This window comes from Stegostoma tigrinum, chromosome 2 (genome assembly GCF_030684315.1).
Source record: "Stegostoma tigrinum isolate sSteTig4 chromosome 2, sSteTig4.hap1, whole genome shotgun sequence".
NCBI lineage: Eukaryota > Metazoa > Chordata > Chondrichthyes > Orectolobiformes > Stegostomatidae > Stegostoma > Stegostoma tigrinum.
This window is the reverse complement of record NC_081355.1, coordinates 36,198,092-36,211,026: the sequence shown is the minus strand read 5'-3', so window position 1 is coordinate 36,211,026 and position 12,935 is coordinate 36,198,092. Positions and strand designations below refer to the sequence as shown.

The 12,935-nt window shown below is 39.2% G+C and overlaps 1 protein-coding gene across 3 annotated transcripts in view; it reads right to left on the bottom strand.

Moving 5' to 3' along the window:
• Window positions 1–2,369: 2,369 nt before the first annotated feature.
• Window positions 2,370–12,935, bottom strand: part of LOC125467267 (uncharacterized) — a 39,111-nt gene continuing 28,545 nt past the window's right edge. For all 3 annotated transcript variants that reach the window (XM_048562894.2, XM_048562913.2, XM_048562904.2), the window contains 2 exons: window positions 8,080–8,141; window positions 2,370–4,843 (listed from right to left, as the gene is read on the bottom strand). In XM_048562894.2, coding sequence (XP_048418851.1) covers window positions 4,802–4,843; window positions 8,080–8,141 — 104 coding nt within the window. In that variant the 3' untranslated portion in view covers window positions 2,370–4,801. The remainder of the gene's footprint in view (window positions 4,844–8,079; window positions 8,142–12,935) is intronic.

Genomic DNA, 12,935 nt, shown 5'->3' with positions numbered 1-12,935 from the left:
CATAATTACAGAAAGCCTGAGGCAAGTTAGAGAGGGAGAAGTTAAAGGAACATGTTGCAGGGCAGCAACTACACGAAGTCCATCACCTTAAATAAAAATAATACAAGTAGATGTTAGAGTAGCCGAAGTATTCTTCACGGGAAGGATGATTCTAAGGAAGTATTTCACATGTTTTCATTCATTTTGGCTCAGAAAAGCAAATTCCAAGTTTGCACAGACAGCTCCCTCTCAAACTAAGGTTAAAGGGGTTCTGAATGCTACTGTATTTAAACTGGAGATTTGATGAGGAAGTGTAAACACCCTCACACACCCAGATGAAGAAGGAACAGTCGTTTATCAGATAGTAGTACCAATCAGATATCACAAAGAGATATTGCAAATAGTACATTAGATTTTTACAGAAAGACATGTAAAATTGTGGAAAACTCAATCACCAATAAACAGATATTTTACCTGGCATCTCCTGGCCAAGACATAAGTATGTTATGAATTTTAATTCTGTAAAATGTGTCGGGTAGTAAGTAAATCTCAACATAATCAAACCAGTACCTTTAAAATCTGTATCAGTTTTTAACAGCTACTTAGTAGTGCTCCAGTTCAATCAGAATAATCAAGCTTGACACTGAAACCTGAAGCAACTGAGATGCAAATTCCTCACACCACTTGTACTAATACTCAACTCAGATTACTGAGAGGATTTGATTTAAATGGTGAGAAATTTTAGATGCCTTTGCTCCAGAGACAATGGACATACATAGCTCAGAACAACAGTCAGGACATAGGCCTCTGAAAACAGTTCCAAGTCTGATGTGATGATTCAGAACAATAGATGTTCCTGTGAAGTATTCTTGTTTAACACAAATATGGATCAGCTCCTTGAAGCAGTAGGGTTTCTTGTCCCAATTGGAGGAAGTGGAGCAATTTGACGCAAGGAGCTACTGCAGTTCAAAATAGGGAAATAAGGCCAGAAGGCATGTGTGTGGGGGAAATGTTTCTAATTCATAGTTGGTGACTATATTGAAGCAAGCCAGCTAGAATATTTATTGGAGTTAGATTTGCAGGAAAAGTCCAATGACACTAATCCAAAAGCATTGACCTGGGAGCCAGGTTAATTCAATATAATTTCAGATATTGACAGAACGAAATAAACATGATGTTTTTAAAATTCTGTTTCAAGTGAAGATTTGAAAGCTGACAATGGAGGTTATTACTGAAGTTTTTTTTATTATTTGGTCCCCTACTCTATGTGCACATCGCAATTGGAAGAAGATTCAAGGAATAATTTTGTTGGGGAATGTAAAACTCAAAGTGTAAGACTGTTCAGTGTTAAGTCACTGAATGTAACATTAGTTACATTACTGATAAAAATAATGCATCTCTGAACTGTTAGCCCAAATGTAAAATTATGGAATAAGTTAAGGATTTAAGAGATATTCAAGATTTTAGAAGGCTTGTATTGGGGAGTGGGAGAAGAGGAAGAATAAACGGATGTAAATCTCTTATTGCTTTCTGTTGCCACTTACTTGCGACGAAGTGTATTTTTGTGTATAATACTTATTTCGTTTCCTTGGAAAGGAAAGAGCCAAAGTAGACATCACAGAACCACTGGGTTTTGAAATAAAGGAAAACTGCTGGACAACAAAAACATTTAATTGCATCCTGACTCGTTTTCCTAAATCATTTCACAACTAGGAACAGTAGCGCTTGATTTCCACCGCACTCTCGCAGTGAGTCATGAAAGTAATGAGAGAGGTAGCAGAGGCAGGTTTCAATCTTAATAAGAAATCCACTTTTGAGCTTCTTGCGCTGACTGCTGGAGGCTGAGGATGCAGAAGACATAGGGGAGAGAGAGAGAAAGAGAGATGGATTGAGGAAAATGGCTTGCAGTGGAGAAAAGGTGGCTTTTTGGTAATCCTGAATGATCCTGGAATAGTGATTAAATTAAAAAATAAGAGTAGGATCCAATCATGCTTTGCGTGGTCAAAGTAGATCTGATAGTGAATCACCAACCAGTTGTCCACATATCTATTCAAATCTTTGGAAGAAAGCAGTGCAGCCACATTGGTACCCGCAGGACCTGGCTTTATTGGGACATAAAGGCTTAGGTTGAGGGGAGGATATGTTTGAGAAAAAGCCATAGTTGTAAAAAATGTTGAAATAAACAAAGGGCCAACAGCTAAATAACTAGAATTTGGCAACAGTTATCGTGGAAAGAGGCCGCTCTGGATGTGATCATCTAGAAGAGACCGAATAACACAATCTTTTTTCAGCCAAGGATCTTGCTTAAAAATAAATCTACTTGTCAGTCAGAAATAAAGTCAAAGTGATTTTTAATCAGGTATCACAAAAACTGGAAGTTAATGCTGGACAATGGCACTTAGTGACACATTAATAACTGAATTTCTGCAATTTCACATTCATCTTATCTCCCATTCTGCAAACAAATACAAAGCTGTCCATTTCATTTTTACCATTATTCTTACACAAGAGTTTTAAAGACATAGTCTTGCGAAACACAATTTCACATTAATCAGGCATAGCGGCACAAAGTTGTGCTAGATACTCATGAATTGAAAAACAGTGCGTGGTCCCTTTAACAGATTGTGCTTTGTCTGTGCTTGCAAATTCCCAAGCACTGTACAGAGAGCCTCAAAATTGAACAAGCGTATTAAAAGGCCTTACAGGTGGCAGGCAAAACAGCAGACTTGTTTTGCCAATTAACTTAAACCAAGCACTCAGTAATTCAAAGCCAATTGAATTTAAAAACTGATGGGGTTGACAACCTGAAACCAAATCATAAGAATTTAATTTGTCGCAGGAGATTATAAAAGAAAGGTCTTTATGAAGATTGGGGGAAAGTAAACTGCCAGAGGAGATACCAAGCCTGCCATCTGAGAAATGACCCCTGAGCTCTCACAAGAAATCACTAGGCTTTAAGAAAGCACCATCTATTCAAAAAAGTTACCAAGGCACTTTAACTCAGCCTTCACTGAAGAAGTTAGAAAGAAATATCCAAGAAGGCAGAATCAGTGGAAGAAAGGCATTCGGAGAGTAACAGAGAAGGCAGAGCCTTCCAGAAGATGCAATCTCTCCAAATTCACACAGGCTAAGTTTTAATTTATTGTTGTCTTATCAATTGGGTTTATATAAGTGGGACTTATGTTTATTTGAGCAGCATTCTAGTAGCATTTAGATCAGCTAGCCTGTAGTTAGTACTTTGGTGGGACTTGTTCAGTTTGTTAGTAATTGTTAATTTATTCATTGCTAAGGTTAAATAAATAAATTGCTTCTTGTTATTTATGAAGGGAATCAGGGATTTTCCTTTTAACCGCTCTTAACAGGTTGCAAGGGGAAGGGTGAGCTTCTTCAGGTGTTTTGGGGTAATTATTAGAAAGGAACCTCTACTCCCGTCAAAACAGATTAGGGCTTGTGTTTTGGTTTACTTATCAAAGCATCGCAGCCATTCCCCTTCCATAACAATTGATAAACAACTCATGTGTCGATATGTTGGAATGTGATGTTAACTATTCTTTCAGGAGCATGCAATAGGTTTGTAATGGACTACATTGAAAAAGTGATCCCCTATCTGCAGAACTTCCTCTTCGCAACGTGGGCTATGTGCAGCTTATCATAGATACATGAAAGCCCAACAGCAGAAATGGTCAGATGATCAGCAAACCTAACCATCATGTTCTGCAGTTCAATCTTCACATTACAGTATCTTAAAATATTACAATAATGAAATGGATAATCCATAAAAATCTACTAAATCAATAAAACAGCAGTTAAGTTAATTTAGCATTAGGTTATCCAGGAGCACAGAAAGAAGGAAGTAAAAGTGTGGATTGAAACAAAAATAAACTGTAAATACAGGAAGAATACAGCAAGCCAGGCAGCATCTGCAGGAAAGGAGTAGTCAATGTTTTGGGTGTTATCCTTCTTCAGAACTTGTACAAGGAAGTGATTAGATATCTACTTTGGGACAGTCTGAAGTATTAAAGATTATTAGAATCAAATGTTTTGAGAAAAAAAGAAATGTTAGAAAATACTCAATTTATTCTAAAGTGATTGTAACATGCTACACCATTTAAATATCTCAAACATAACTTATAAATACAAATATTTTTACCATCTTTATTAAAATGTTAAGCCTAGAGTCTGTGTTTATGTTATGTTTGAAACTAGGCATCCTAAAAAAAGAGCTTTAAGCTCAAACTATGTTCAACACTACTCAAGATTCCACAATCTTTTATAAATTTTAAAAACTGCACTCAAAGTCAGCTCCATTTAAAAAAAATTGGCTCTGGCTCAATTTGTAGTAGTGAGCATGGCTGGTTTGTGATTGAACTCATTTGAGAAAACTTTCCAACTTCAGGTTTTCTCTTGCCTAACCAGTTCTATTAAAACCACTAAATAAACATTTAACTTACAAATGCCCAAAAGCAAAAAACATCAGTGGTTTAAGGTCAGGCTCTGCACAGAATGTATTAAGTAAGCCCTTCTGTTATGCAGCAAACTCAGTTTCACTTGCTTCATTGATGTTTCAGAGTTATTGCTCCTAAATGCACAAATAAGACCTAATGCAAGGAAAAATAAATAATTGCATTCTTTTATGCTACCCAATAATGTTCATTCATGGAAGAAACAAATGAGTTTGAGCAAAATCTTGAACGTGCGTAGTTCAGAAAATCACAACTTGAGCCAAACCATAAAAATTTCTCCAGTTTGAGACAGTCAAGGTATATAATACTGGATAACCAAACCAGTTTGTACAAATTATCTAAGTACAGTTTTGTTGCCTTCAAACACAGAAGTTTGTTGCAGGCGATTTCTTCCTCTTTCCCTATGAACAAAATAACAAATAGGTTATAGTAAATTAGGACACGTATCTATTTTCAAAGTTGTACTTATTTCGATTGACTATCCCTGGCCCATTATAACAATGGTCTTGCTGTGTTAATTTGGCGAGGTTCTGTAGAGTCAGCATGTGATTCCTGACCATCCCTAACTTACTAATTTCTGATAGTATTGGGTCCTTACATACAATAAAGAAAATAATTATTGCTAAATATCAACTACTGCACACAAAGCAATTTGCATTTATTCATTAGGTGAGCGAGTGGATTAGATCAATTTGGGATACCTGGGTGGCATGGATGTATTGGACTGAAGGGTCTGTTTCCATGCTGTATATGTCTGACTCTAATTTGTCCATGCAGACCTGCTATCCAAAATTAATCTAGGCCCATTTACCAGCATTCGGACAAATCCCTCTAAATCTTTCCTATTCATGTATCTATCCAGATGCCTTTTAAGTGTTGTATTTGTATTAGCCTCAACTATTTCCTTTGGCGGCTCATTCCATATGTACTATCCTATGTGTAGAAAAAGTTTCCCGTCCGACCTTAAACCTATGGCCTCTAGTCTGGATTCCCCTACCTTGGGAAAAGACGTTGTCTGTTCACCCTATCCATGCCTCTCGTGATTTTGAGCTTCTAGAAGGTCACCCCTCAGCTTCTGACACTCCAGGGAAAACAGCCCCAGCCTCTTCAGCCTCCCCCAATAGCTCAAGCCCTTTCACCCTGGCAACATCCTTGTAAATCTTCTGAGTCCTTTCAAATTTCACAACATCCTTCTGAAAGCAAGGAGATCAGAATTGAATGCAGTTTTCCTAATGTGGCCTAACCAATGTCCTATACAGCCACAATGTGATCTCCCAACTCCTATACCCAATGCACTGACCATTAAAGGCAAACATACCAAACGACATCTTCACTATCCTTCATTCCACTATAAAGGAATTATGACCTTACACTCCAAGGTCTCTGTTCGGCAACACTTCCCAGGACTATACCATTAAGTGTACAAGTCCTACTCTGATTTGCCTTTCCAAAATGCAGCACCTCACATTTATCTAAATTAACCTCCATCTGCCATTTGTCAACCCATCTGATCAAGATCCTGTTATAATCTGAGGTAACTTTCTTCACTGCCCACTACATCTCCAATTTTGGTGTCAGCTGCCTTCGAAGGGAATGTTTCCGTGCTGTATGTCTGACTCTACAATGCAATAACCCTGAATGGAACTGTACTGCTCCTGCTTTAGGAATAAAATATGCACTTAAGATTAATTTTGCAGATGCTGAAAACACTCAATCTATACTGGAATATTTGCTAGGATTTCTAGGCAGGGAACGTGCTTAAAGCAAATGAATCTTCACACATATAAATTCAGAGACTTTTGGAAAAGGCTATACTTGCTGCTTAAGCAATTGCAGGGGTATGTTCACAATACATTTGCAGTGCTGGTGATGTTACCACCCGTATTGCCACAGGTAAGTGCCTGCGCCAAACAATGTTTTGGATTCCTACCAATTACTGCCTGGCCCCTAACCCTTTCTTCGCCATATGTGCCAAACTCTTGCTACCCCAGTCAGCTCAAAGCCCTCCTTAAACACAGCTGCTGCTATGTCTAGGGCCACTTAAGTACTCTGGGATGCAGAATATCAGGTCCTGGGGATTTCAGGTTTTAATCCCATCAATCTGCCTAATACCATTTCCAGATTACAAGGATTTTCTTCAGTTCCTCCTTTATGCTTGACTCTCTGTCCCCTTGCATTTCTGGAAGGCCTGCTGCCCTGCTCGCTGCTCCAAAGTGGCAAGAGGGGCAGTAGGGTGGACAGCAAGTCAGATGCAGCAAACTGGTGACAGGACAATAGGGGCACAGATGTTTTCCTCCAGTACTTTAACAGACAAGACCGTGTTTCAAAATCTTTAAGATCCAAATACTGCAGTTCTCAAGTGACCACTAGAGGCTGCCATTCAAAGCTTTAAGAGTTTTGAAAATCAACTATCAAGAAACACCTCTAGAAAAGGTGAGACTTGAACCAAGGAATTCTGGTCCAGAGTTAGGAGCTGTACCCCTAAAAATAATCACAAATTATTGACAACTAATATCTTGCATTTTTTTAAATTTACCTTATTGAGAAAACCAGTCTGCACTTCCCAGAAAAAAATCAGCAACCTAACTACCCAGAGACACAGTTTCCAATCCAGCTGAACCCTTTCCCCTGCTATGCCAGTGAAAGAAGTGTCTTGGTCTACTACTTTTCTCATTTCTATGCAAATTACTGGTTGCACACATGTTGGATCAATTGTATCTGTCAACGTTAAATTTCATTTCCCATGTGTTTCAGTGCTCTATTATGGACTCTGACACATGGTAATCTGCTGTCCCCACCATTGACACTCAGAAGTGGTATTGTGTATCACCTACAAGATGCACTGCAGAATTTCGCCAAGACTCCTCAGACAGCACCTTCCAAACCCAGGGTTACTGACATCAAGATGGGCAGCAGACACATGAAAACATCACTGCCTGTAAGTTTCCCTCCAAGCCACCTACCACCATGACCTGAAAATACAGTCACTGTTCCTTCAATGCAGCCGCGTTAATATCCCGAAACTCCCTGCACAACAGTATTGAGGGTCCACCAATACCAAGTGAATTGCAGCAGTTCAAAGTGGAATCCCATTTCCACTTTGTGGGCAACCAGGAATGGATGACAAATGCAGGCCCAACCAGCAACGCCCACATCCAATGAATAAAAAAAAGCAGCTATTGTGTTAGTAAATTCCACTGTAGCATAATCTATCACCAAAAATGCCTACTATTAATGACGAGTGAGTATTGAACACCAAGAGGAGGATTGCATCAGTAACATCACAATGAATTGAATGAAATGAAGATCACAATTCTTTGAAGATTCTCTTGACTGTGACATCAGATCTTGAACTGAGGAGCCCTCATACTCCATAAATTTTAGCCACTCATTCCCCACTACATTAAAGAATAATATTATGGTACTAGAATTCTTGGGAAGTCCCTGTATTTGAGGAACACTAACAGGAAGGAGATTTTAATGAAATCTGCTTTCACACTAGACTGAAGTTGCCACTGTTTAACAGTTCAGAATTAAAATATATCTTAAAATTGGTAATTTAGAACTCTTTAAACACATTTTTCAATCAAAGGAAACGTCAGGATTCCAAAGCTACATGAGTGGAGGTCTCACTTACGATGACGGCAGCAACAATGATGGCGACGCCAACAGCAAGTATAATCACAGATACGAAACAACCTAAACAGAAGTTATGAAAAATTATAACACAACTAAAAAGCTTCCATGCTAAGATTTCTACAACAATTCTTTTCTTCCAAGTACATATTGATAAACTTTCACAAAAAAAAGCTATTGTTAAGCATATAAAAATGATTACTTAGCATCTTTCACATCTTCAGATATCCCAAAATGTTTTACAATTTTAAAAAAGTGTTATCATGGTCATTTGCCAGGCATGTCACAGCCAATTTGCACACATTACTGATGATTAATGAGAAATTGCCACAATCTGTTTTGGTGATTTTGGCTGAAGGACACTGCGCAGCTATTGAAAGATGCGCCTTGCTCTTAATCAAATAGCACCATTGAATTTTATGCATAGCTGCAAGAACAGATCTACCCTCAAATCAAATCTCTTTCTAAAGGCACTCTGCAATGCCATGTTCCCTCAGTATTGCACAGGATGTTGATTTGAACTCAAATTTAAATGTTTAAACTAGGGCTTGAATCCCAAATTTCCAGTTCACAGCTGCTGGTTGGTTTCAGAATCTGACTTGTAATACATTTTGAGATAGTAGGAACTGCTAATGCTAGAGAATTTGAGATAATAAGTTGTAGAGCTGGATGAACACAGCAGGCCAAGCAGCATCAGAGGAGCAGGAAAGCTGACGTTTCGGGTCTGGTCCAGACCCGAAACGTCAGCTTTCCTGCTCCTCTGATGCTGCTTGGTCTGCTGTGTTCATCTAGCTCTACACCTTGTTATCTGGTAGTGCATTTTGTCAGTTTCAGAGCAAATTGGCATTAGGCTCTCAAGCCTAGTCCAGAATGGTTCACATATCTACTGTGCTGAATTACACTATCAATCTGTTATTAGTGTTCTACTTTGAAGCTAGATTTAAGCATACCGTTGATTGTTTCAAGTTAACTAAGTTATACTTCTCATGGAGATGGAAATTGATACAGGATGCTATTAAAATCTCATGTTTTGTTCATGTATTCAAATCCACACAAACATTCTCCTACATTTTCATCTGTCACACCTCCAGTTATTTAACCACTATGCCCTCCTGAAGTCTGTTACTATCCTTTCCATAATGCGGAGGTGCTGGTGTTGGACTGGGGTGGACAAATTCAGAAATCACACGACATCAGTTACAGTCCAACAGGTTTATTTAAAAACAAGTTTTTGGAGCCTCAATGTTTCTACTAACACCTGAAGAACTAAGGTTCTGAGACTTTGTTTTCACAACTGTTGGACTATAACCTGGTGTTTCAATTACTGGCTTTATCCTTTTCACAGTGTGCTGCTTTTTCCTTGAGAATGATGGAAAAACTCAGTAGGTCGGACAGCATCGGTGGAGAGAAACGGGAATTAATATTTTGAATCTCGTATGATTCTTCAGTTCTGAAGAAGTCTTATCAGACTCGAAACAATAACAATTTTTCCCTCTCCACAGATGCTGCCAGACTTATTTTCTAATCATTTGTGGGATGTGGATGTCACTGACAGGCCAGCATTTATTGACCATCCCTACTTGGTCTTGAGAAGGTGGTGTTGAGCTGCCTTGAACCACTGCAGTCTACCTGCTGTGGGTTGACCCGCAATGTCATTAGGGAGGGGATTCCAGGATTTTGACCCAGCGACAGTGAGGGAACAGCAATATGTTTCCAAGTCAGGATGGGGAGTGACTTGGAGGGGAACGTGAAGGTGGTGGTGTTCCCATGTATCTACAGCCCTTGTCCTACTAGATGGAAGTGGTCAGGGTTTGGAAGGTGCTGTCTTAGGATCCTTGGTGCATTTCTGCAGTGCATCTTGTAGGTGATACACAATGCTGCTAGAGACCATCAGTGGTGGTGGAAGGAGTGGATGTAGCAACAATCAAGCAGGCTGCTGAGTCCTGGATGATGTCAGGTTTCTTGAGTTGTTGGGGCTGTACTCATCCAGGCAAGTGGGGAGTATTCCATCACACTCCTGAGTTGTGCCTTGTACATGGTAGATAGGCTTTAAGGAGTCAGGAGATTATTTACGTGCCACAATTTTCCTAGATTCTGACCTGCTCTTGTAGCCACTGTGTCTATGTGGTGAGTCCAGTTGAGTTTCTGGTCAATGGTAACCCTCAGGATGTTTATAGTGGGAGATTCAGTGATGGTAACACTATTGAATGTCAAGGGGTGGTGGTCAGATTGTCTTATTGATGATGGTCATAGCCTGGCACTTGGTGCCTGATTGTTACTTGCCACTTGTCGCTTGTCAGTCAAAGCCTAGATATTGTCTAGATCTGGTTGCATTTGCACGCGGGCTGCTTCAGTATCTCAGGAGTCACGAATGGTGTTGAATATTGCACAATCATCGACAAACTTCCCCACTTCTGACTTTATGATAGAGGGAAGGTTATCGACGAAGCAGCTGAAGATGGTTGGGCCTAGGACGCTGCGTTGAGGAACTTCTGCAGAGATGTCCTGGAGAGGAGACGATTGGCCTCCAACAACCATGACCATCTTCCTATGTCAGGTACGATTCCAACCGTCAGAAAGTCTGCCACCAATACCCTTCAATTCTGGTTTTGCTTGGGCTCCTTGATGCCACACTTGTTCAAATGCTGCCTTAATACCAATGTCACTCTCACCTCACCTCTGGAATTCAGCTCTTTTGCCCATGTTTGAACCAAGGCCGTAATGAGGTCAGGAGCTGAGTAGCTCTTGGGAAACCCAAACTGGGTGTCACCGAGCAGATTATTGCTGAGCAGGTGGGATTTGAACCCAGGTTCCCAGAACATTAGCTGGGTCTCTGGATTATAGTCTAGCGATACCTCGAGGCCATTGCCTACCCTGCTGAGTTTTTCAAGCATTCTATATTTGCTTCAGATTTCTGACATCTGCAACATTGTTTTTACTTATTTTCCTTATTTCACCAGAGCAGTTACTTTGATAACTTGTACCTCTACCCAATTTAAAATTATTTTTAAAAAGCATTAGATGCCCTACCCAATCCTCCAGCAAAATCCATGACTTCCCATCAAAACTGAACTTCATTTGCTATTCACAAATCCATTCTGTAAATTTGTCAATGCCTCTGGCATTGTGCTACAGGCTTCCTCAGCATTAGCAATATTTCCCAATTTCTTCTATGTTCAAGAACACTGAAATTATCAGGGAAGAGGTGGTCAACGAGCTGAAAAGTTCAAACATTTAAACATATTTTGAGAAAAAGGAGGAAGGCAACGTGTAGACTATATAAATCTACATCTGAGGGTCTACCATAAGTGAGCCTAAGGCCTGAAAAGTAATCTCAGGTGCTTTCTCTCTTTATTCAGTGTCCAGAAGCAAAAAAAAGTGTACAAATGGTGGGACATCAGTTGATCAATGCTGTTAGGACTTTCCTACAAATCTTCCGAACGTGAGAGAGAGAGAGATTGGGACTATCAATAAGTATATTTCATAAACAAAGAAACCACCTCATGAACAAGAAAAGGCAAATTCCTTTAAAAAGAATTCAGGCATCCAAAACCAAATCTAAAACCTTGTCAATAAAGGCTCCATAACTAGATTGCACTCTGTTCATCTTTATGCCACAGCTATTTGCTTGTTGCAATAAATTGCATAAACATTTAAATGTAAACAGTCAATTACTGCATCCAGTCTCTTTCTATTCTATCCAAAATATTTCCTTCCAGACTGGTTCTTTTCCCCAATAAAGATATTTCAGCTCCAATTTGTCTTTATTGCTGCGTAGTCTTATTCGGGGCGTGGTGGCTCATGGTTGGAATGGTGGATCAACGTTCTTGAGGTCACGTAGTTGAATTCAATAAATTGAATCTTTTGTGCACTAACAGAAGCTGATTACCATGATTGATATTGTGTGGAATAAAACTGATTCATCAACATTCTCCAAGGACAGATTGCTGGTACCTACTTAGACTGGCTTAAACATTACCCTAAATATTGAATCATATATATTCTAGGAAAAGTTAGATGTTGTTACTTGAGGTTATTTTGCCCATTTCTTTTCGAAGAGAGATTGTAAGGAAGAGGCAAAAAAATGCTGGCTATCGAGGATGACTTGAGTAAATAGCTTGAGAGGCCTTGAGTGTTTTTTCTTTAAAAACAGCCTGAATGGGTGTTGACAACTGAGATCCAGATTTCTAGGCTTTGGTTTTTTACAGACATATCAGAAGCCTTTGGGACCTAAAGAGTGGAAACTTCAGTGAATGTTTCCTAGCTGCTACTTTCTGAATTTTCTCTTGATGCGTTTTCCTCCTCCTAGATTGGAGAACTGTATGTGAGAATGTGTCCGAATTTGCCTTTTAGATTTGGGGTATATTAATGGAATTTTACTATATTAGAACAGTTAATAATAGGTACTGTATGTATTACTGGGTTAAGTTTTCCCATAGATAGGTTATTCTAAATTCCTCCTTTGTATTTTAACTGTAGTGTTTAAATAAATTGTATTTTGCTTAATGTAAGTTGGTTTGACCAGTTGCATTGTATTTGGAACATGGCAGTTGACACTTACCATCAAAATAAGAAAGAAAGTTTAGGGTCTAGGCTACCTTAAAATACACTGAAGGGATCTGGTCTGGTCCATAGCAATGGACAAGAAATATCATTTACAGTTTAACAAGATTTGTAGCCTGAGTTGTGGATGAGGCTGTATTCATGTTCGCTGAGCCAGTGGGTTTGATTGCAAGTGTTTCGTTACTGCGCCTCTGGTAAAGCATTGATGTTCTGTCCCGCTTATTATTTATATGCGCCTGTCTCACTACATGGACAAGGGACTCAAATTTGACTGCGGCAACACATCCATAATTG